This window comes from Thamnophis elegans, chromosome 2 (assembly GCF_009769535.1).
Source record: "Thamnophis elegans isolate rThaEle1 chromosome 2, rThaEle1.pri, whole genome shotgun sequence".
Taxonomy (NCBI): Eukaryota; Metazoa; Chordata; class Lepidosauria; order Squamata; family Colubridae; genus Thamnophis; species Thamnophis elegans.
In genome coordinates, this window is record NC_045542.1 from 104,449,128 (window position 1) to 104,475,694 (window position 26,567).

General features: G+C 38.1%; 1 protein-coding gene across 1 annotated transcript; it reads left to right on the plus strand.

Annotated features, from left to right (window-relative positions):
* Positions 1-80: 80 nt before the first annotated feature.
* On the plus strand, positions 81-24,964 carry ACY1 (aminoacylase 1). The gene is given in 19 exon segments (XM_032211359.1): positions 81-185; positions 924-1,066; positions 5,854-5,918; positions 8,533-8,637; positions 11,679-11,773; positions 13,631-13,707; positions 16,727-16,816; positions 17,159-17,215; positions 18,535-18,589; positions 18,591-18,606; positions 19,057-19,106; positions 20,154-20,298; positions 21,569-21,589; positions 21,591-21,638; positions 21,936-22,015; positions 22,569-22,629; positions 22,745-22,766; positions 22,769-22,795; positions 22,798-24,964. Coding segments are annotated over 18 exon segments (1,236 nt in total). The 5' UTR covers positions 81-185; positions 924-954; the 3' UTR covers positions 22,908-24,964.
* The last annotated feature ends 1,603 nt before the right edge of the window (positions 24,965-26,567 follow it).

Genomic DNA, 26,567 nt, shown 5'->3' on the forward strand with positions numbered 1-26,567 from the left:
GCAGGGCGGGCGCCGGGTTGGGCGCGAGCGAGCGGGCGGGCCGGCGCGCGCCTTGGAGATTGGTCTGCTCTGCGCTCAGCCCTCCCCAGCGCTACCGCTACCGCCGCCCCCGAGGACTGTGTGGAGTCAAGTCGCGGCGAGCCGAGGCTTGAGGGAGGCGGTGGCTTCCGCAACGAGCAAAAGAGGTGGGAAAGGAGGGAGAGGGCCACTTCTGGGGGATCCTTTGCTACCCGGGAAAGCTTCCCTGTCCCTTTCGCCCGACCGCCGGCTCCTTTCCACTGGGGGAACGAGGGGCAAGGCCAGCCCACCGTTGCCTCCGAGGTGCTTGCCCAAGAACTTGTTTACTTGTCTACCGCTGGGCCAGGAGCTTACAAGGGAGGCAGGCGAGCGCTGGACTGCGGTATCTGGGAGGGAAAAATCCAATGAAAGCGGCTTGGGGTGGGGTGGGTGAGGTGTTATGCTGGCGCTGAGGGCCAGAGCCGGGCAGTTTCTAGCTTGCCTTGCGCGCTTGTATTGTAGTCTGCCGGACTTTCACCCCTGCAGCTGAGGAGCACTCCGTGAATGGGGTGTAACTCTCACAGTTCTGCAGAGCATGGTTGTAGCTGTGGAAATTCTGCCTTGACTGCAGCAGATAAAGACAGACTGTATAAAGTATCTGGGGGAGAGTGGCAGTTTCATTCTATCCTCTGTAACTCTTCCGGGTATTTTTAATACTCTGTTGTTTTTTTGTACTTGAAGGTACAGGACGGTACCTTTATACTGTACAGTGCAGGAATTCCAAGGACCAAACATAACCCTACCACAATTTCCTTCCTTATTTCCGGGATAACTTCCTTCTCCCCCAGTCCCAGTTGAAAAAGTGGGTTTCTTGTATTCTTTATCCTCACTTTCTGTATGTTCCTCTCTTACTGTATTTGATATAGTACTCTGCTCCCTGGAGTCCAGAAGGCTAACATGTTACCAGACTCTAAAAAGTTTGGGGAGAGGGATCCCCAAGAAGACCCATCTGTCACTCTCTTCCGGGAATACCTGAGGATCAAGACAGTCCAGCCTCAGCCTGATTATGGTATTAAGTCTCATTTTTCTTCTTTCCTTAAAGAAAGCCAAAGTCGTACAGCTTTCTGTGTGACTAGATCCACCATCTGATAGGAGCACACCAAAAATCTGATTTCTTTTATCAGTGAGAGTTGGCATTCTTCCATGATTCATTAGACAAAGAGAAGCAAACTGATTTCTAGAGTTTACTTGAATAGAATTTATCTTACCTGTTTTGTCCATGGTGCATTCAATTCATTTGCCATGTACAGTTGGTCTTATTGTGAAAATAAAAGGCTCATCCAATTCAGTTGTATGTATGTGAACTATAGTATATGTCTAAACTCCTTCATTCCTTTTTATTCCATGTGAATTTAATGCTGCTGTAAGGTTTTTGAATGCAACTCAGAATCTGATAAATCCAAGGAAACTCTGAACACAAGGCTATTGATAATCAGCTTTTCTAGCTGGAAAGCAAAACTGGCTGACCCTTTTTAGTCTCCCACCTTTAAAGCAGGCAGAGAGAAAAACAGATGTGTGCAACAAAACCCCTTTTTGTCAAACTTCTTATAGTCTTACATAGCTTGCGCTGACCGTCATAGTGTTAGAAACATTTCATATTACTCAAACCTCATGATTTTCTCAGCGCTTCTGATCTGAGAACAATGGACCTTAGAAGGGGAAAGAAATATTTTCTGGCATATAACTCAGAGCTTTGATAGAGGTTAGCATTATTATCTCTCATTTGGTTGCTGAGAATACACATTCTAAGTTACAGCAAACAAATAGAATCCATATTTTGCACTTCAATAAGTTACTTTGCTAGGCTAAGCTTGCCAATTCTTCTAGAGGCTTTTTATCTGCAGTTGGCACACTAGGCTACAATGGAGCTCAGCTTATCAGGAAATCAAGTTAGGCACTCTCTGTATATGCCCGGGATGTCGAATCTATGGCACGGGTGCCACATGCGGCATGCGGAGCCATTTGTCAGGGCACGCGAGGCGTTGTCCTGTCAGCTGGCCAGCGTGCATGCATGCGCTGGCCAGCTGACTTTGGCCTTTTGAGGCCATTTTTTCGCCCTCCCCCAGGCTCCAGAGGCTTATAGGAGCCTGGAGAGGGCAAAAACAGCCACCCCCACCACCCTGGAGGCCCTCCAGAGGCTTCAGGAGCTTCCCTGAAGCCTCTGGAGCACAAAAAACGGCCCTATGGGCAAACCGGAAGTTCAGGAGCGGACTTTCAGTTTGCTTGTAGGGCTGGTTTTAGCCCAAGGCTCCGGAAGGCTAAAATCGGCCCTCTGAGCAAACCGGTTTGCCCTTAGGACCATTTTTTTTGTGCTCCGGAGGCTTCAGTGAAGTTCCTGAAGCCTCTGGAGGGCCTCCGGGGGTGGGGGAGGAGGCCGTTTTCGCTCTCCCCAGACTCCTATAAAGCCTCTGGAGCCTGGGGAGGGTGAAAAAAGCATGCCAAAAATGGTGGGAGCGCTAGTCATGCGTGCATGTGTGCTGGGGTCATGCGCATTACGTTATGGGTATGGTACTCCCCCTGCTTTTGGCATGCAAGCCAAAAAAGGTTCGCCATTACTGGTAGATGCTCTAATCCTTTCAGGGACCCTTTCACTGCAATACTACATATCTTGTGCGTATTGATTTTCAAAATTTGTTGCACTGATAATCAGCATTCGGTACTTGAAACTTGTTAACAAAAGGAAGGGGAGGAAAGAATTAACTTTCATATTATATCATGTTTTTTTTTTTTAAATTTTGCGAGCAGTTTATTATCAGACTGTACTATATTACATTATGAGATTATAATTCTTGGTAAAGAAAAGGTTTTTTTAAACCCTTTTAAAATTATGCATAGCTTGCTATGTACTTTTGTACAAATAACTAGCACAATGTGTAGCATATCTTTGCAAGCTGGCTATATTGAATGACATTTTAAATATATATGTATTAAATGAAGATTTTCCTGAGCAAATACACTGTACCAACATAACTGTTTGATTTATGATTAATTTATGCACCTGCATGCTATTTTGTCCCTGGCGTGTTCATACAGAATTCTGCCTATATAAGAAACATATTAGGAGTGTGATTATTTAGGATTATTTAGGATAGTTTATTCATTTGTTACTAAAAATGCCCCAAATAATGTGATAAGAAATGTGTGTGTGTACACACGCGCGCGCGCACACACACATGCATACATCTGTGTGTGTATGTATGTATGTAGTCCTGGATCTATGACTATAATAAGGGTCAGAATTTCTATTGCTAATTTTTAAAATGATTTTTAAATAAATCATATCCAATTTTATGACCTTTTTTCACATAGTTGTGAAATAAGCAAATCACTCCAATTGTGAAGTGAATTGTGCAGTCATTAAGCAAATCCAACTCCCCCCACTGGGTGTTTATTGGAAGTAGCTGGGAAGGTTACAAATGACAATCATAGATCCCAAGGATGCTGCAGCTTTCGTAACTACATGTTGGTTGTCAAGCAACCAAATTTTGATCATGTGGAGGATCTGTGGGGATGTTACGATCGTCATAAGTGCCAGAACTGATTGTAAGTCATTTTTTTTCAGTGCTGTGGTGATTCAAATGGTCTCTAAACAAATGATTGTAAGTTGAGGACTACTTGTGTATGTATGTATATATATATGTATATATATGTATATGTATATGCATATGCATATGCATATGTATACATACATACATACATATGTGTGTATATATATATATACATACATACATACATATATATATATATATACACACACACACACACACACACATACATACATACATACATACATACATACATACAGGTATTGCTTGCTCACATAATTATTTCTAGGTAATATCCCACTGAACCTAGTAAGACTTACTTCTAAATAATTTGTGGAAGACAGAAGTGTTAGTTATCTAAGATCGATATACTTCTTAAGCATGGTTCATGCTTAAGAATGTTTCACTCTTGGATAATAATGTATGATCACAGTTCAGGGAACAATAGAAAACAAGAGCTTTAGTGTATTCTGTGAAAACTTTGCCTTTTTAAATAGGAGGTCACCACCATATTGTAGATCTGAATTTTTAATGATGGAATATTTGATCCAAATCCAAGAGTAAAACAAGGTTCTTTGCATTAGTTAATGTGGCATACTTTTGAGATGTAGAAGCTAAGCAGAATGATGTTGTTCCTTATGTGCAAAAAAAGAAAGTTACACTCATACACGCCAGCAAGCACTAAAGGAAGAAAATATTATTACCTATCTTTTAAATTTGGTTTGAAGGAGCATCTTCAGGAGAAGAATCCATCAAAAGCTAATATCAGTTTTGCATTTGCATGGCTAATGAAATCCTTAAGAGTAAAAGCTAAAGGTTTTTTCCCCTCTTGCACTTTAGTGTTCTGGTCATATAAACTTATGCAGTGAGAAACCTATACAATATATTATATATAATCTATAGAAACCTTTTGAAAGGTAGAAGACTTGGCAAGAAAGCAGTTTCACATTTGCCTCCCTGTCACTATTTATGCAGAAAATATGCTTATGATTTCATCTATGGGATAAATGAGGCAGTGTAATTCTTCATAGTGTTGATCTTGCACTATCTGGGGAAAAAACAGAGGCCATTATGAGTTGCACTGTATAAAAATTGAACAAAGGGATTAATGGAAATGACAAGACTCAAGAACTTTTATAATCTGGATGAGGAATATGTTTATTTAATTCTCACAGTGATTTCTATACAGTTTTTATATCCATTCAGTTGATATTTAGAAATAGTCCTCAAAAAGAACAAAGCATCAGGTCTGGGTTTTGAGTGAGCTCACTTTGGATGGTGACTGGTTGATTCTTTTGCTCTGTGTCCAGTTATCTTTTAACTTGATTTTCATGTTTCATCATGATTATTTTATTGATTGCTACCTTCCCAAAAGTTCATGTTGTTTGGATGGCCAGGTAAATAAATAAAATAGTACAAGTCTGTCTAGTTCAGGGGTGTCAAACTGGCGGCTCACGGGCCGAACTCATCACGTGCAGGCCACACCTACCCCAACTCCGCAAAGGGGAAACATCACATGGCGGCAATGTAATGCAGTGAGTTTGACACCCGTGGTCTAGTTGATTTCTTCTCCCAGTGCCCGTGTCCATATAGAAAATCAGCATTAAGTGCAAGGCTGACCTCCATCTAGATCTTCATCGTTTTCATTGTGGAGGAGCGAATGTTTCTATTGAATAGATTTCATTGTCAACTAACCTATTCAATAGAAACATTCATTCAGAATAATATTCTTAAGGCCTCTATATTAATTCTAGAATGCCTCAGTGTGTCAATGTTTCTCCTTTTAATAATTGATGCTTTTTAAAAATTGTTTATGGACTGGATAATACATATCAGGGAGAACTGAAATGCACCACCTTGAAATGTAAAGTAGAAAAAATGATGGCTCGGTTGACGGAGTGCTGGAAGCGCTACTTGTCTCTTCAGGGGTGGCTTATTGTTAATTTTCATGGCTTTGGACGATTTGCTGTATGTCTTTCCATGATAATGGTTGTCATGTTTAAAAATATTCGTAGAGTAATTAAATTATACATGTAATAGATGACAAGTGAGCTTTAAACACATGTTTCAGAGATAAAATGGCCTAAGATTTCAAACCTTGTCCAATGCTTTATCCTTGGGCAAAGTTTTAATTCAAATATTGCACATGGAGAAAGGTTTTATAGAACTTGTACTGTCATTTAAAAAAATTAAATATCGATTGAAATAAAAAGGCATGTAATTTTCATGGTGGCTTCCTATTCTCTTCCAGAAACGGCAGTAAAATTCCTGGAAAGAATAGCTTCTGAACTTGGTCTACAGTGTCTGAAAGTGGAGGTAAAATAATGAGAAACCCTTGCACTTATTTCGGATTCTGTCACTTTCTGATTTGTTGCTGCATGGCCTCTTTGCGCTCATAATTTCGGAAGAAAATCAGCTTCTTTTATCTTAGTCATTCAGGTTTAAACTTTTGAGATAAAGGATTTAAGAAAATAAAACTTCACCAGCATATAGTATTATTGATAGCAAGATAGAAGTGATTTGTTATTGCTTTCTGCAAGGATGGTTGTCAGAGGTGCGGTGGGAGAAGGATTTCCCTGTCTAACATTATCAGGAAATCCCCCATTAAAGTTCTATGCAAATCTAATCTAATTTATTTTTAGCTTATAAAAATGTCAGCTAGACCCTGCTATCTGCTGAGTCAAAGTAAAGGAATACTGTCTCTCATATATATATATTACTGCTACAGCTCAGGATTTCAATTTCATTCCATTGTTAAAATAGATATAATGGTACATTGGGGCAATTTTTGTTTGGCCAATTTTTCAAAGAGATATTTCTGTGCATTGTTTAGCTAATGTTGTTTTACTCTGTCAACTGAGTTAAGAATAAGGAATAAGGTGGAATTCATTTCAAATTAGGAGGAAAAAAACTGTAAATGATTTTAACAAAGTTCAGTAACATAGGCTAAGGGCTTGTTAACTAGAAACATGTTTAAAAAATAGTGACCCGAACCTCTATCCAAATTAAACTCTTTAATAGCATATACTAATTATCCACAGGATAAAATGGACAATTGGTGGAATTTTCATTTTTGCAACATCCTCTTCAAATGTTTTTGCTGTTCTCATCTGTTTCTTTTCTTTTCAGAGTTGCGTAAAGTCTTATTTCCTGTATAGTTGCAAGCCACATACCCATCTTACAATTACATGTGTGATAGAAATGCAAAGATACAGACATGCAGTCAGTAGATCAGTTTACATATCTGTTTTCCATGAAATCTGCATGCGTCAATCAAAGAGAATAAATTCATGCTGCTAGAATTAGTCCAGGCAGTTGCGTCATTCACATATAATTGTCTAGGGTTACAGCAGTGGTGTCTGTACAAAGCATATTATTGAGATAGTGATCATTATTCAAAATCATTTGGATCAAGTCATTTACTAGCTATAGTGTTAGCTGCCTACTTAAGCAGTGTATAGGTTTATAGGGGAAATGGCTATCCAAGTTTGTTAGTCTTAATAATTCTATCTTACTTCTAATTTCAAAGACAATGTATTTAAATATCAGTTACTGGGGACCAATAATCCTCCTGTCCTGCTTGTAAATCTACGAGCACGAGCAAACCAGTAGCCCCGGTATTTGCAACCCACCTCTGTCCATAAACATCATGTAACTGATTTGATGGCCTCACATACCAGAACCTAGTTATGAGGATGAAAATGAGCTGATAATACAAACAAGGATCCATTTAGGTTAGTTTAACCATCTTGGCCAAAAAGCAAAATAGAGATGTAGTAAGAGTTCCACTGCCAGGGTTTTTAAAATTGATTTTTAATTTTGATTAATTAGGGTCCATTGAATGCTCCTTTTGATTAATTAGGATTCCTGGCATGAAGATAATTGATTCAGACTTACTATCAAGTGTCTGATTGAATCATACTATGGTATGTTTTAGATTGTTTATAGTTTATAGTAAACCTGTTGGAGCTGTGATCCTTTGAAGAGCCTGCTCTCCAGTTAATCTGTTATTACAGGTTCTATATCCAATAACCCAGCCTGACCTTTTCAGCTTTATGTGCTGCATTTAGACTGATACGTGTTACAAATGAATGCTATGGAAAATGTTTTTACTAGGAGTAGGCAAGAAATATCATTTTGCTAGGCTGTTCTCTTATGTATGTCCCCAGGTTGACAGAGCTGAAAGTGTTAAAATGCTCCTATGCAAATAAATCATTTCAAGAACTGGAACTTGCCTTTCTTTCAATATTTATGGTAATCAGAACCAGTTTTATAAAACTGAATTGACTTCCAGCCTGTTTGAGTTTCCCATGCCGTTTTGAGTTGCTATGGGCTCCCTCTAATGACATCTGGATTTTCTCTAAACAGAAAACTAAAATTGAGAAGTGGTAAACGGATCTTGATTATATGGTACTTTGGAGTTGCCTTAAGAGACAATAGAAAAAGAAGGCATGTCTGTCTGAAAAATCATTTTGTACTTTCTTTTACAGTTACTTATGTCTGCAAAACAGTTTTGTATGTATAAATATTATATGCAGTGATTATTGCTTTCACTTTCTGTGTCTGTACTTCTGCTATTGTTTTCAGTGTCTGGATTCACATAGCATGCTAAGCCATAATGATACGGTGTTGAGCAAGATGCTGGGCTAGACATAAGTTATCTAGCAAAAGTGACTATCATACAAGTCAGGATTTCAGCAATGAAACTGTGAAATTCTTAGCAATCGTGCTGTCTGCTTTTTAAAATTAAATTTAATAAAAGTATTTTGCCATTTTCTTAGAATAAATAATATAACTTTTCAAATTCAAAATGTATTTTATAAAATTGTCTTCTCCCCATGAAATATATAGCGTGTACTGACTGAAAACTACACAAAAGTGAGTCCTATTTTCCAAAGTGACACAAAGAAGATGTAATGTTCTGTTGCAGGTCTGCCCTGATCGTGTGATCACCATTCTGACTTGGAAAGGCACAAACCCACAACTCAGCTCCATCTTACTGAATTCTCATACAGACGTTGTTCCCGTGTTTGAGGTTAGGAGATCACACTGGGGATTCAGTAGCAACTTCAACCTTGCTGGAAAAGAGAGTCGGGGGATGATTAGGTTCTTTCTTCAAAATAACTTGCAAAAGCCAGGAAACATTATTCCAGGGGAGAAGTGTTGGAGCTTATCTTTCTCTTTGCTATTCCTTGTTTTAATTTACAGGTAGTCCTTGGCTTGTGATCATTTGTTTAGCAACCATTTAAAGTTCCAGTGACACTGAAAAAGGTGACTTATGACTGGTCCTTGCACTTAAAATTGACGCAATGCCTCCATGATCATGTTATCGTGATCCAAGCATTTTTGCAAGTGGTTTGCATTTACAATATTTGTAACGTTCTAGAGTCATGTGACCACCATTTGCCTTCTACCACTTTCCATCCAGCTTTTGACAAGCAAGGTCAATGGGGAATTTGGAAGGGAAGATCGCAAATTGAGATCATGTGATGTCTCTGTGATTGTGGTGATTCACTTAAGGACCACGGCAAAAAAAAATCATAAAATTGGGTATGGTCACATGATTTCTGACTTAACTACTTCAGTACTACTACTACTTTAACAATGAATTCATGGTTCCAAGTGTGGTCGTAAGCCGAGGACTACAACTGTAGTTGTAGTGCAGTGGTTAGAATGCAGTGTTGCAGGCTAACTCTGCCAACTGCCAGCAGTTCAATTCTCACCAGGCTCAAGGTTGACTCAGCCTTCCATCCTTCCGAGGTGGGTAAAATGAGGAACCAGATTGGTAGGGGACAATATGCTGTCTCTGTAAACTGCTTAGAGAAGGGTGTAAAGCATTGTGAAGTGGTATATAAGTCTTAAGTGCTATTGCTACCTATACACAAGATACAGATTATACTGCTTTTATGATGTGATGAAAATTCAGGCCATTAATAGTGCATGAAAATTCCTTTCGTCTCTGGAAATGAAAAGATGAGTTACACAATGAATCTCATAATTTTTCAATCAAGGTTCAATCTGCACTTTGTAACATTTTCAGTTCTGAGATTTGTAGGAATAGAAACAATATGGGGAAAAATAAAAATCTTATTAACTAGTGGTTGTTTAATAAAGATATTTTATTTTACTGGGGATATTTGCAAAGAAAAAAAATAGTTGTTTGGTATATCTGTCTTTAATATTGCAACTCCTCATAATAACAATGGAGTAAAGAGAAATCAAACAACTTGCTTATTTATGTACTTACTATCGGAGCAGTAAATTGATATTGCTCATATAAGGATTCAAGATGGCTTACAACAATAATTATGTGAATAATTATTAACGATTATTGGCTTTCAAATAGCAAACAAAATGATGATGGGGGTAAGCCAAGAGCATATCTATATTTTTCAGTAACTAGAAGTATATCCTAGAATGGAAAGAATGGATAAGTGTCATGTAGCCTCCACTAAGTGGATTTTTTTCCCACTTCACATTGTTTACAAAGCAATCTACACGACTGACAAACATTATGGCATTATGTCAATTTGTATAATTATCCAAGTAACATACATTATCTCAGTTACATAAATTTGCATTTAATGGACTAAATAGACATTCATTCTGTGAATGAAGGCAAATAAATATACACATCCCAGGATAATGTTGCGGGATCCAATATGAGTCTCTCACTAGGACCAGAAGTTTGTTCTTCCAAGCTTTTGGACTCATACTGTTCCCTGAGGATGGGCCTGAAAGCTGGAGGAACAAACTTCTGGTCTCAGTGACCAACTCAGATTGGATCTTGCAGACATTCATTCCCTTCATTGGTGGGTTAAGAATGTTTCTACGGAGACATTTTAGATAAAAGAAATATAATAAGGAAAGAAAATAAAAATGGGTATACTTGCTTAGTTTCAGTGGAAAGAAGAGCATAAAGGGCTATACTTTAGTCCCCGATTCTTTCGCATCCTAAGTTTGTCCTCAGAAGGAAGACTGATGTTTCCCTCATCTACTCTGAAATATTCCAAAATATTAAGACTTGAGCAAAAAGAAAAGCAGCTGATGACTGATTAAGTCATTCTAGGGATTTCCAGAACTCCTCACTGATACATGGTTTGGAATATAGTACAAACATAGGATATAAAAACATTGTGCTTTAGATACTGACTACTCCAAAGGAAAATACAAGCACAAGAAAGGAAGCTTAGGGGAACAAGATGAGAAAGTAATATCACTTACATGTGTACTTATGTTTAGCACATTCTCCTGAAATAGTTAAGACCAACACTTTAGGCTGGTGCATAATCTACTGGAGGAATAAATAAAAAACCCAATAATTCAAGAAAGAATGTCATTGCTTTCTTTCCAACTATGAGTCTGACTCTAAAATTGTGGCCATAAGCAGTATATTTGTCCAGGCAAATCTTATGAGCTTGTATTACAGTTGTAATACTGTAGTGGAAAATTGCTACAAAACAACTACTCCATAGTTGCTGAGATTTTATTGTGGTATAAATAAAAGTAGAAACTGCCATTCAGTGCAGCGAATCAGCATAAAACCTCTGGGGTTTTTTTTTGTTTTTTTTTAAAGTGGTTCTGAAAGAGGAAGCTCTGTGAAATGTTAATGTAAATCCTGAAAGCTCCAATAACATTTGGGACTGGATGATGGAGAGTCTAAATGAAGCTCCCAGCTTTAATTAAATTACCATAGCAGATTTACAGGCTCACCAATTTTTGGTAATGATAAAAGGAGGCAATTAACATGATGCCTTCTGATTATTTTGCTCCTGGTTACCCTGCAGCTTCCATGCTTTGCAACATTTCCCAGAAAAACTACTTCCTCACACAAACAGAGAATCCAAAAAAGCACCTTTCCAAAAGTCAACCTTGCTGAACTCAGAAGCAGGTTTTTCAAAGGTTTCCTAATTTCTCACGTTAGGAAAGTGTAAGTTTATGTAGATTTCTTCCCAGTATTGTAGCGTGTCTCCGAAAACAGTCAGGCTTTTCCTTTAATGTCTTAGCAGGCTGCCATAAGGGCAAAGCCTCATTTCTCTTCACATTTTTCTAATTGTTTCATTTTCTTTCCTGTAGGAATATTGGCAGTATGATCCTTTTTCTGCTTTCAAGGACTCTGAGGGAAATATCTATGGACGGGGAGCTCAAGATATGAAATGTGTATCCATCCAGTACGTGTAACCCATCTTGTCTTTCCATTTATGTTCTAGAACAGGGGTGTAAAACTCTGGGCTATCACGTTGTTGTCACATGATATATCATGATTTTTCTCCCCTTCACTAAAATGGGGTGGGTGGGCGGCCAGCGTGTGACGTAACCGGCTTGTGGGTCCTGAGTTTGATACCCATGTTCTAGACAGTACTAAAGACATTTATTTAATAAGGAAATCTAATTCAACGTTTTGTCTTGAAAAATGATGGAAGTGAAGGGATGTGACCAAGGGAATAATTCGTGCAAAGAGCATTTTAGTTATAACTGTGAAAGTATTAGAAATCAATATATAACTTGATTTGTTAATCCTGTCTGTTTTGATTCTGTCCTATTGTTTGTTTGTTTGTGTATTTGTTTATTTATTGAATTTATATTGCCGCATATTCGCCCATGGCGACTCAAGGTGGCTTACAGAATAAAAGACTACATTTAAAACAATAAAAACTAACAAAAAGAACCAAATAAATTGATATAGTACAATGTAACAAAATCACCCCCCTGCCTCCCACCCACCCACCCCCTGGCAACAGCAGATCACATGAGCCATTTAATGGGCTCCATCCCGCTCTGGGTTCCCCAGGCTCTCTAGCAGAACCAGGTCTTTAGCCTCCTCTGAAAGAGTATTAGAGTGGGGGGCATTCTAATTTCAGGGAGGGGGGAATGATGTTCCAGAGAGAAGGAGCCACCATGGAAAAGGCCCTTCTTCTGGATCCCCTCGGGGATGAGACCCGCAACGTTCCCTGCCTCCCTGCTCTGATTATACCCTATTGTTTCATAATGACAACATAGATCAGGGGTGGGCAATTAATTTTTCCAAGGGACTGTTATGAAGGGCCGAACGAAAAAGCTGTGAAGATATATAGGCAGGGACGCATGGACATGTGTAAATTGAAAAAAAAAAGATATAGTTGCTTTCAAAATAAAAGCAATGCACTTGTATTGAGTGCATAATGTAAGTGAGAACAGTCTACTGGGCCTCTAGCAGCCCAAGAGGAACTGGTCTACCTGTCTTTGAAGCATGAGAGGGGCTTGCCTGGCACTCTTGCTGAGACAGTTAACTTCCCCCTCTGGTACTTCTGGCAGTTAAGCCTATTTAATTTCCCATTTATAAGAGCCAGACAGAGATAACCAAAGGGCTGGATGTGGCCTGGAGGCCATAAAATGCCCAGATCTGATATAGACTTTCTCCATGATAACCTGTCCCTCACCTACTCCTTCAGGTCATTCATAAACTCTGTAACTGAGTACGTCCATCTTGGTGTTGATTGTTCTTTTCTTCTTTTTCCTTCCACCTGGTAACTGACTGCCTATCAACATAAAGCTGATCAGTATTACCCCATTTGCTGTGGCTTAATGCTGTATTTTAAAGATCAGCTGCTTTATATAAATACAATATACATTGTATTCTTTTTGTCCCTTATCTTATTTTCCCTTTTTTCTCTTTGTTTTTATTCTTATATCTTTTTTTCTTTGTTTCTGTTTATAAATGCAATTATATAAAAATGTAAAAATGGTATTTCATTGGCCCAAAAAAATAGCAAGCTGGAATAGACAGGTTGCTGCTCCATTCAGAAGATTGCTGAATGGTACCTGGTTAATTCTTGCAAGCAGAAAATAGGTGCCTTGTATATGAACATCTGACTCTGCTTTGCCCTCTAAGGCATGTTTTAGAATTCAGGGAGTTTTGATCCAGACTCCAGCTAAGTGTTGCTCCTTTCCAATATCCAGTATCCATCATCAACACACACACATTCCTTTCCCTTAAAAAAGCTATATTACCTTTTTAATGAGCCACTAATAAGGCATTTTTTTTTCAGATACCTAGAAGCCATACGGAGACTGAAAGCTGAAGGAAGACATTTTCCACGAACCATTCATATGAGCTTTGTCCCAGGCGAGTTAAATAATGGGCACATAGTATAATTGGGTGTCTCCTAGCTTTTACTCAAACTGATAGATCATAGAAGTAAAAAAATGGCAACTCAACACCAGAGTTCACTCTGCTTTCATGTGCAAAGGGGCCTCAACTAATAGTCTGCTGAGGACATATTCTCACAACAGAGCATCTCTTGTGTGTCCATTCAGCAGCAGACCAAAGACAAGCTAAGGTGCTCTGGTATGAAAATATGTTATGCTTGGCAGAAAATTTCCCATGTTGACATTCTAGGATATGTGGAGATCAACCGTCTACTAGCTTCTGTTGTTGCTCCAGAATTGCCCTGTCCCAACTGGCTGGTGTTTCATGTCTTCTGCCATCTTGCCATACTAACACACTTTTTTTCTGTGTTCTTATTGTTCAAACATGGGAGGCATGTTTTGGGTCTTCCACAAGATAAGCATTTCCATTGAGATGCAAAACTAAAATCTTCGTACGTGGAAGCCCCTTGTGCCCAAGAGCTTTCCATCATCTTGGAGCTTCTCTTCTTCCAAATCAAGAGTCACATGCTGGTTTTTAAAAGTTCTGTCTACAAGAATACCCAGCAATTGATGCATATATAGCTAAGGTTTTAAAAACCATTGCATGATTTTCATAGCCCAGATAATAATTTTAAAGGGTTGAAGCTTGTGATTCTAAGCATGCAGTGCTGTGTTAAAAGTGTAATTCAATAAAAAGGGCTTTCAGAGATACTCAAAGCAACTGTTCCAAGAAGCATCAGAGCCAGCTGGAGCAGAGGTACAAAGACAGCAATCGGCAATTCATTTTTCCTAATAGATAATTCTGTGTGGAAGGGAAAAGGAGAAGAAATACTCCTCCAACCACAGCTCTGAAACCTTTGTAGGCTGTCATATTTTTGACTTGAGGACAGAAGCCATTACTGTGGATGTGAGGAAGAGTTTTACTTAGGAGTGGTGATGTTATTTCCCTAGGCAAATGAGATGCAAGCTAAGTTGCCTAGTAAAGCCCACAGAAACCAACAAAGTAAACATTTTCAGTATGGATTTGCAACAAAATATTTTCAGTATATTGTTTTGGAAGAAAAGCACAGATTTCATTTCTGCAGCAAAATCTCAAAACCACATATTTATCACTGTTGGTTAGACAACATGGGGAGATTAAGTAAAACATATAAATACAAGAAAATATTAGTAGCTCAAGGTTGAACTTTTACAGATCACTCGCACATCTTCCAGCAAAATGAATAACCACACAATTTTATCAAAAAGTCCTGGCCATTTAACACACTATAATTCAACCAACACAAGCTATTAAAAAAAACAGCACTACCATACATAAAAACCTAACAAACTATTGCTACAACATAGCATCCCCATAGCCCACAAACCAACTAAAACTTCTAATTTCTAAAACATTGTAAGTAAACCAAAAGACCTATGGTAGGAGCTCCAAAAGAAAGAAAAAAACAGGAGTTATCTACAATATACAGTATAAGCGCTGTTCCAGCCACTATGTAGGACAGACAGGCAGAAGACTAGCAGAATGCATCCATGAACATTAACTAGCATTCAGAAGACATGATGAAAATTCCTTAATTTCACAACATATGGACAGATCTAACCATAGTTTCAACAGATGAACTGTGAGTTACCTAGACCAAGCTAAATCCAATATGCTGGAAAATTCCATGAAAGCCTAGGACTCAAACAAATCAGTGAAAGGGTAAGCCACAGCATATATACAGGGAGCAAACCCCACTTCCTTCTAGCACTGAAGATGTTACCTAATTGTGTAATGAAACATCTGCAAGAAAACAAACTCGGCATCAAGGACTCTATAAAACATACATGTTTGATATCAGGAGACAAATCTATATTTAGGAATGGGGAATATGTAAAGAATGAAAGAGAAACAATTAGACAAAATTTCATCACAAGGCTGATTAGCTGTTTTTATTACTAATTTGTAATGTTAAGATTAAAATTCACATCTCCCCACCCCCCAAACTGTAGCAGTTGTTTCCTTAATACTTCTATCAAATCATAAATGATAGCTTAAATAACTCTGTAACTATTGGTATACCAAACCTCTCTGTTTAGTGTCCATATTTCCTCTCAGTAACCATAGAAGAATGATAACTCTTGATTTCCTCCCTGGGAGGCTACTTGTTCCACAGATACCCCAGTAGCAGTAGCTGGGTGGAATGAGAAATTTCTGATGGTGGTGATGGATTTCTTTAGCCAAAGAAAGAGAATATTACTGATAGAGTTCTCATCATCTTTGCTGCAGGACTATCTTTGGATCATACTAGATGGCATGTGGAGAAGATATTAAATTCAGAAGTAGATACAACACCATCACAATGCCATTTTTAAAAATGATAATAATAATTTTAAAAAATCACAGTGCCTCCAAATTTCATTAGGACCCAGAATAGGGGAAGAGAGACTAATCCTTACCTTGACACAGTTTCTTTGACAATTCATCCCATCTGTGATCAACCAGAATATTACTAGGGTGTGTTATACTCTGCTCCAGGGCTTACAGAATATTTGGGGGCGGGGGGGGATTAATTGAAGAATAACACAGAGTCCTTTGAGCAAATAGATGATTTGGAATTTTTTTGCAGTTCTTCTAAGGTGGATCTGCTCTGTTCTTTTGTTACATTCCAGTGAAACTGCACTTGTGGCCTCAAATTTAATGTGATGTCATGTCCCCTTAAACAGAGTGATGCTTTCCTGATTAATAGCAGGAAACAATTAGTGCATTACAAATTTGGGACAGACACACAAAAAGCTGATGAATGGATTTTGGAGAAAAGCAATTTTTGTTCTTTGTGGGCTATGCCAGTACAAAGAGAGGAGGCCCCCTGCGTGCAGATTGCAAAGCACAAAAGCTCCCTTGGATCCTAGTGGGGACTCTGCACTGTAATTAGCTCTTCAAATATTTCCCCTCTGAAATGCTGGTTTGGGGATCAAAGCAAAAGTAACTGACTGGGCTTGCTTTTTTCCTGCAGATGAAGAGATTGGGGGCCACAAGGGGATGGAACTGTTTGTGAAGACTCCTGAGTTTGCGGCACTTAATGTTGGCTTTGCCCTGGATGAAGGTGAAAATCCATAGTATGGCATTTGGAAAGCAATATTGGAATTGAAAAATATGAAGTAACTGAAATCATGATCCTTTTTTTTCTTAATAAAATTATTCTTTGTGATTACTTAGTTTCCTTCTCAAAGCTGTATGACTATAGGTTTGTTGTCTCAGAAGGAAGGTCTATGCAGCCTTGGTGCAGATTCTTTACTTAATAATAATGATGATGATGTCCACCCCTACCTGAATACAAAGCCAGTTAGTTGATGCTATAATCCTGCTAGCCAAAATGTTTTGAAGAAAGGCTCCTCTATATTTGAATGGCATTTGATAATTTAGATTATTGTTTGTTTTCTCCTAGGCCTGGCAAACCCAACAGACACTTTCACTGTATTCTATGGCGAGAAATGCCCATGGTGTAAGTAAGATCCGAAACATTCTACTTCCTCTCATCTGTTTTCATTTAATCTGCATCATCCTAAAATCTATACTGAAAACCATCTGCCGTATCTCCACCACACATAATGCATAAATTCTTTTGAACAGTTTTTGGAGTTTTGTCAGTTTATGTCTACTGTAAAAAAAAATTTGTTAGTTGCAAGCTGTATTTCTTTGCCACACCCGGTTTTCACTTCTGTAGAACTGTAGTCCCAGTTACATCACTGGATTGATGTAGAATTTTAGACCTCCCCTGATGCCTGTTGTTTTAGAGTTTGGAATTTCATAAAGGCATTATGAAACTTTCTGATATTTATAGTATAATGCCTGCAATTTAATTTAATGCAAATGCTGAAATCTGATTCTCTGAAAACTCAAAAGTACTGCAGTTAATGTTGGCAACTAATCTAGTTATTAGCCTTTACTCTGTGTGTGTATGGTATGTGTGTGTATTTATAAATTATGTTTATTATATTCTATTTTATTATAGAAGATATGCATTATCTTTTCCCCAATTTTATTTATAAATTACAAGAAAATATGTAAAATGTAAATACATTTTTAAAAAGCAACAAAAAGAACATACACAATTAACAAGATAATCTTCAAATATAAAAAGAGAAAAAGATTAATAGAAATTTAAAAAATTAAAAATAGAACATTTTTGTTTCTCTTCAAAAGATATATGAATTATGGTTAGGAGGTAGACTTTAATGGATCATTTTGTTGCCATTTCCAATGTGCAGAAGCAAACCTCTTCTTTTATTAAAGTTGCTGATTTGTTTGAAACAAGAATATATCTGTTAATTATAGTTGTGTCCTTCAGTGCATTGTAACTTCTTTGGAACATGGCACACTTTCAGGTGAAAAAGAAAGATATATCATGTATATACACTATTAAAATGTGTTAATCTTTGGGATCTAATTTGAAATAATCTCTCCCCCCCCCTCTCTCTTGTATACACATTAATGGCAATTATATCAAATACCTGCTGTATCTTGGGAATTGTACACTGTATCAATGCACTAGGAACCATAGAGTTATTTTGGTTCACGCTTGTATTTAACAGGAAGAAATACTGAGTATAAGTGATTAACTCAAAGTTAGTTTGCAAATTATTTTAAGTTTTTTTCTCACTATATTAATAGTAATCAATCTTAAACAAAACTACCAGGAGACTGATATACTTTTTAACTGCACCCGTTCTTGCTGTGGTAGTTAAATCGTGTAACTGTTTGGCTTTCTTTGCTTTACTTTATTTTTATTTTTACATTTACATTTTTTTGTAATGAGCTCAGGGATTAAAGTGAAAGTAGAAGGGAATCCGGGACATGGATCCAGATTCATTGAAAACAGCTGCTGAAAAGATGGTAAGAGACCATTCTCTATAATATAGGACCAAGGAAGGGTGGGAAGTAGAACTACTTATTCGTATCAGCATGTAAAATCAAATCAACATAGAAAATCAAATCAGACACTTTATATAAACTGGCTGTTGTGCTGGCTGTAATGTGCAGTTTAGAGTAGGATTATCAAACTTCAGTACTCAGATTTCATTAGGCCATAACAGTTGATTATGAAATTCATCCAGGAAACCTCTATGGTCAGATGTTATGAATGTTGTAGCCCATCAGTTTCTAGAGAGACAAAGGATGCCTATTTTTTGATTTACAAAGTTTTGTTTCCATTTTATCATAATTTGCTAAAAGAGGTATAATCCCATCTTGCCCAGAAGCTGACACTAAAGGCAGTCCTGTAGAAGCACTGACAGTGAGGCGAATGCTTATCATTGCATTTACTTTTGATTTTCCTGTTCATAGCACAGAGTGATCACTTCTTTCCTAGAATTCAGAGAACATGAAAAGCAAAGGTAAGAAATACAAAAAGGTGAAGTCTATCAAGATAGGGAAAGGCAACACCTGACCTTTATGACTGAATAACGGCATTTTCCCATTCTGTGTATTTTTTTATAAAAATACAATAAAAGAAGAGGGTTTGGCATGGCTTTCATAGACTGTACCTAGTACATGAAATATGCAAAGTGATCCAGCACCACTCTCCCAATCTTTATTAAAAATAGATTGCTATCACAAGTGTCCATTTGAACCTTCAGCCGTGATATAGAAAACAATTCAGATTTTTTTTTCTATAACTGGACTGAAAGATATGGGTGACATATTTCTCTCATTGCCCTTTGATTCTCTAAAATGGATCTGGGAGCTTTTCATTTTAAGGATGAAGAGAGTGAGTAATGAGTTGCAGAGCCCAGCTCTGCCATAACTCTACTCTGAGATGAAATTCACAAAATAATTTCACAAAACCTATCCTTGCCTTCATATATACTATATAATGATGCACATCAGAAATTCTTAGGAATTGTGCAAAGTGAAGCACTTTAAAGAGATGCTTTGTAAATCCAGAATGGCATTATATCACAAAGGACATTTAATTTTTAAAATTATCTGTCTGATGACATTTGTTTATATTGTTGGATATTACACTGTTTACCATTTGTCGTGTATTAACAGCAAATACTCAGAAATATGGCTGGGTCCACTTGTAGGAGCGACTCTCACAACACTAGAATGTGATTGGTTAGAATCTGAGAACTTTGAGCAACACGTCTGAGATTAAATTAATGCATGTAACAATTCTGATAAATGCAGGGATGCTTTACTGTGATGGCATTTGTACTGCCAGGGGTAGAAGTTATGTTTTGCATGTATGTTTTTAAGATAATGTATAAATTACAGAATCAGGTATGTTCGCAGTTTTTGTTGGGCAGTGATTCCTATAAATATTTGGGCAGGTGATCACATGGTCTTCCACATGTCTTTTCTTCATTCTCAGGGATTTAGCAATGAATTTATTTAAACATTTCAAAGAAACTGTATAATTTTTTTGTTCTTTCTCACAGATTGAAAACAGAGGGACATCTCACTTTAGGAGATGTAACATCCGTGAACCTGACCATGTTGAATGGAGGTGTATCATTCAATGTGGTCCCCTCTGAGCTCTCTGTTGCCTTTGACATCCGACTCCCTCCCACAGAGGACTTAAAGGTACAGAGAAGAAGAAGGTTACCAGTTTTCACTCCATAAAGATTTGCCTTGAATCTCTCATCATAACTGGCCATAGAATGTATTAACTCTTCGCACCTATGCTAGAAACAGCAACAGGAATGGAATGGAATGAGTTGGAAGGAACCTTGGAGGTCTTCTAGTCCAACCCATGCTTAGGCAGGAAACCCTATACCATTTCAGACATTATTATTTATTATAAAATGAATATACAGAAGTTATTTGCAAGTAGTTATGAGAATATCTTGTTATGCCCATGTAATACCACTGTTTGATGAACTACACTGGTGCAATTCAAGCTGCTAGTTCTTATTTTTTAAAGCCCTATGTGGCATAGGATTGGATTACTTCTCCTAAGAACATCTCCCTATGTCACATTCTCTCACAAGGAGGACATGCTCCAGGTTCCTTCTTTTTAAATCTTGTCATTTTCAGGACTTAGAAAGACTGCCATTTTTTGTGTTTAGCCCTAGAAGTATCTCCCCTCCCCCCATGTATGGCAGCCCCCAACCTTTCTCACCTTTAAGAAAACCATTAAGACCTGGCTCTTCCCTTAGGCATTTGGGGCTAGCTGTGTGGGAGTTCCCCTGTGGTGATTTTGTTGTGTGCTTGTCAACATTTTACATTTATAGTTTGTTTATTGTTATATATGTTTTTTTTTTGTTTTTTCCTCCTTTTTATTTATTGTTATTTTTATGCTGTATACCACCTATTGTTTGAGAGGAGCAATCTTATAAATATTAACACTGTTTCTGGCTGAGTTTGTTTTTACAAAACTTGTTAAACTGTCCTATAAAATATTGTTAGTTTGTTTTTACAATCTTGCAGTGCTTGCAGCTCTCATTATGGAAGCCCTTAATAACTTTTCTTGATGTTTGAAAGAATTGGAGAACTTAATTCCTTTGCTTGTAGATTACTTTCAAGAGTCCTGAATTCTGGTAGCCTTGAGGGCTTTCATGCTCTATGTCTGTTTAATGAAAGATCAACCGTGTTTTGCAACACATTCCCCCAAAAGCTGCCCTGGAGAGAAATGTCAGGTATCTATCATACAGACCTTTGATTCAATATGTAGCTTTGAAGCTATGCATTGATGGTTCCTTACCTGTGAGGGAAAAAGTATTCTTAAGCAGGCAGGAAGGAGTTCAGAGAATTGTACAATGGAATAAGATAATGAAAAGTAGGATATTTGGCCAAGAGTTGCTCAGAACAAGTGCCTTCTCATATATCTATATTGATTTGTCTTTGCTTGCAGGCATTTGAGGAGCAATCCTCAAACTTGGTGCAAAGCTGCTGGAGAAGGTGTTACATATGAGTTCCAGCAGGTAACTGGGAAATGAGGGTTCCATTCCAACTACTTTTCCTTTAGTTCTAGAAGCAAAGCAAAGCTCTAGTAGCAAAGCTTTAAGCTGCTTTTGGCTTGTAGCCTTCTCTCCACTGTCTTCTCTCCCTTCCCTCCTTGGGCCTTTATCTCAACAGGGCTGTCTTTCTATGGTGCCCTGTGCTCCACAGCCTTTTTAGTGCCTACTGCTACTTCTGCCAGGCTTTTGCCAGACATTCCTGGATTTTGAGAATCTGTTGCCTCCTACGAGTTTCACCTTCTACCTTTTCCCTTGGGTTAGAAATACACGGATCAGACAGTTACCTCCACAGAGGAATCTGATCCCTGGTGGAAGGCATTCAGTGACACCTGCAAAGCCATGTGAGTATGTTGTTACATTTGCCTTTTCTCGTTTTCTTCCTTTTTTCCTTAGTCATTTTTGGGATGGGAACAATTTCATCTGTTAGCTAGGAGCAAACTATATTATTATTTGGGGGCAGAAGTGCTATTGACTGCATTCAGAAAAAGGTTGATATATATATAATATCTATATATATATATATATATAATATATATATATATATATATATATATTATATATATATATATATATATAGTGCCGGATATACCTTAATGCAGAAACAGCTCTATACCAGACTGCCAGCTGCTCTATATTCAGAGATCACATGAGCTAAAACAACAGAGTGTTTGCTAAGATGTCTGGGATTGCTTCAAGTTGGGAAAAATATGGAAACTCCATCTTCTCAACTACTCTCCATTCTGGATCATCCCAGAAGCCTGCAGTTTCCCTTTTTTTCCAGTTGATAAATTCTACTTTTGGAATAGCTTGAAACTTCTGAAGCTACAAAATATCAAGTTAAATAACAACCATCACATGGAGAGCTTCTCTGCCATTGTGTCTCTGTCTCTTCAGGAATATGAAGCTGAAGTGTGAGATCTTCCCTGCTGCCACTGACAGCCGCTACATCAGAGCAGTGAGTATAGATGTCTTTCTTACAGGCCCCCGAACCAGTGGAAGTGCTTATCTTTCTACTCACTTTGCTCGAGACCTCGCTTTCTCACAGCTGCTTCTCCTTCCAATAATTCCAGGCAGGTCGCCCTGCAATTGGCTTTTCCCCATGAACTACACGCCTGTGCTGCTGCTGACCACAACGAATTCCTGAATGAGCAGGTCTTTCTTCATGGGATTGAGATCTATGCTCACCTCATCCCGGCACTGGCCAGTGTCCCTCCTCTGCAAGCAGAAGCCTGAGATCCTAGCAAATGGCAGTGATTTGGGGTGTGTGGTGGTGATGGTGGGTAGGGGGATTGGAGAGAAAAACCAAAGACATTGAGGAGGACACTATGATCTTGTGTCCAAGGACTTATGGTGCCTGATCATCTGTATTTCGCCAAGAGGAAGTGGAATTCCAGGATCCCTGGATGTCACACAAGGCCAAAGCAAACTGGCCAGCATCAGTTAATGCAACCATATGTAAATGAGGGTCTTATTGATGTCAATGACTTTTTCTCCGCTGCATACTAATGAACGTAGAGACTCTTCTTCTCAGAAATCCAGATGGAAAATCACGTCTTTTTTTTACTAACAATTCTCCATTTGGAGATAAAAGGATAGTCTTCGTTGCTTCTAAATCAGAATCTCAAGACTGATTTCTCACTACTAAAATGCAATTGAACAGGAAACTGTTACTGTCATATTAATTGTCTTCCTGTTACTACCGTGCCATTTTGCTGTGTGGTAAGAAAAACAACATCATTTACATTGATAAACCTAAGGAGAAAGGAAAATAGAGATGAAGACCCTGAAACTTGAGAGGTTGGGGTCAAGTGAGAGAGCTATTTAGGCTGATGGGGTTGTTGTGGAGTTATTCTTCGTTCTTTTACTTTATGTGGCTAATACTACTACAGAAGACCATCTCAACACTTACGTAGAATTCTACCACGGAGAAAATTTTTCCAACTCTGCTATAATACTGAGCATTTTTCTTAGTTTTCCTATTTATAAAAGATAATCAGCTATGACACTTATTCTTTGCCCCATGAGTTTTTTTAGAGGAAAAAATGTTTTGAAAATAAATGAAAGGGAATTTAGCATAGCAACAGCACTTAGACTTATACACTGATTCACAGTACTTTAAGCCTCCTCTAAGCAGTACAGAGTCAGCATATTTTCCCCAACAGCATGGGCCCTCATATTATCCATCCTGGAAGGATGGAAGGCTGATTCAACCTTGAGCCAGTGAGAATTGAACTGCTGGCAGTCGGTGGAATTCACCTGCATTCTAATCACTGCGTTACCACGGCTCTTTTTATTAAATAAAGTTTAATTACAGTGAGAGACTCAGATCTTGAAGGAGGAGTTAAGAATTAATACGACCTTCTTAGGAATTTTCCTCCCTATTCTACTACCTTATCCTACAGGAAAATGGGGATGTCTCTGAATTTTTCTCCTTGAGGATTCACTGGCAATACAGCTGACTGCCTTAATTATCTACTGCACCTGTATTTCAGCTAATTATAAATGAATGTCATTTGGATTCCCTGAATGCCAAACTTCTAGGGATGAAATGGAGAATATCCCACCAATAGTATGGATGACTTTTCTCCTAAGAATTCCTTGGGGGTGGCACCATATCAGAATGGTGCATCCTTTCCTTTTCTTTTCTAAATTGGAATTCTGCTTCAGTATTAAGGACAGTAAGTAAAGGTACTGTATGTGGCTTAAGATAAGGAGAAACTTTCAGTCACATTTCCTTGAATACGATACCATTCTCTTAAGAATTCGTTAACATGCACCTGCCTCTTGATTATTAGCTTTTTTCCCCTCCACTCACAGCATTAGCAAAAGCCAAACCATCCCATGAAAGGGGTATTTTTCCCAGTTTTATATAAGATAATTGTTTCTGACTGGAAAGTGAGAGAAGTTCTCCAGATATCACATTGACATGTTTTATCTCAGGTTCTCTTCATCCAACTTGTCATTTGTAACAAAACCTGAATTTCTTCCAGAAGGCTTATTTTTCATACACGGTTGTAATGCAAGATCATCCCACTGTATATGCACTGTCAGGTACACTTTCTATTTTAAATATTGGGTAACATCCGTTAGAAACTTCACTCATACTTTCTAACGTCATAGAGCAACACCTACTTAGGGGATATAGACATTTCCCCCTTTAATAGTAGTCTATTAACCACAGGTGATTTTTAATATGAAAAGCACAGATAACAACACTGTGATTTGTCTTATTATGCATACAATAATAATCTGTGAAATTTACTGTGAAATTATAAATGCTTTGTAAAGTCTTGTGTCCCAAAATGTTCAGGTGTCAAAATAGGGCTAAATCAGGATTCCTGGGGGTAAAGGCTAACTCATGCATTTTTACAGTTCTGTAGAGTTTTGTACAATCTTACTTGATAGAAAGACCCATTGTGCTCTGTTGTGTTTTGGTAAACGTGCACTGAATTGTTGCATATGTGTAGGTGTGGAGATGTTTTTAGATGAACATATCTCCTTTGGGAAAAGTACATTTCCACATAAGTCTATACTAGTATCAAAATTTTGTTTAGCGTTGCTTTTTTTGTTGTTCTGTTTGCCATGTTCCATGATGAATTGCTTCTCTTAGTTAAGTTTGGCTGAAAAGAGAAATAACAGAACTATATATGGTTATTCGATTGTTAACTGTATATTAGGAACATGAACAGAAAGCTGCTTATGGGCTTCCAAGAGGCTTTCAACGTTTTTTGATCCAATACAACCTATTGGCGGAGGTGGGGGATGGGCAGCATCTTGTCTCACATAAATTTAAGTTGCCTGTGCCAGAGATGGTATTCAGCAAGTTCTGACCAGTTCTGGAGAACTAGTAGCGGAAATTTTGAGTAGTTCGGAGAACCGGTAAATACCACCTCTGACTGGCCCCCCCTCCCATCAGTTCTCTGCCTCACAAGTCCCAGCTGATTGGGAGGAAATGGGGATTTTACATTGTCCTTTCCCTGGAGTTGGGTGGGAATGTAGATTTTACAGTATCCTTACCCTGCCACGTCCACCAAGCCACACCACGCCAGGCTACACCCACCACATCACGTCCACAGAACTGGTAGTAAAAAGTTTTGGATTTTACCACTGGTCTGTGCCCACATGAACAAAACCATGGAACAAAACCAGTTCATACCATGGATTCTAGCAATGCTTTTCAAAGTTGGCAACTTTAAGATGTGTGGACTTCAACTCCCAGAATTCCCCATGTTAAAATTTTCTTGGCAAGATTTCAAAAATGGGTTTCCATTGTCTGCTTTCAAGGGCTGAAACAGAATGATCTGTCCAAAGACATCCAACTGGCTTTGTGCCTAAGGCATAACTAGAACTTCCTGTCTCCTGGTCCTAGTCTGGTGCCTCAACCACTACAACAAACTAGCTATCACGTGTCTCCTCAACAACATAGAAAGACTGTTTTTCCACAGACAGAAAATTACAACATGCCATATGTTTTAGCACACGATATAACTATTTTTAATTTCTATAAATGTTGAGAAAACCAGCTATTTAAAACTTGTATGTTAAATATATGGAGCAGCTAGCATTATCATTTCACTCTGTCTTTTTCCTCAGCAGACTGTGAACGGCCATATATAAGAGTTTAAAAGGAACTCCTGGTTCCTTTTTGCCATCCTTCCTATCTAAACATAGATACAAATTTATTCAATCTTAGAAATATTCTTTTTTTCAGTTTATAAGAAAAAAATCTATATAATATATAATGGCTCTGTGTGTGTGTGTGTGTGTGTGTGTGTGTACGTGCGTGCACTTGCACGCGTGCCAACATAACTCTGGAACGCCTCCAGCAATTTCAACCAAACCTGGTACACAGATGACTTACTCTCTGGAAAAAAATATTATGGGGGTAAGACC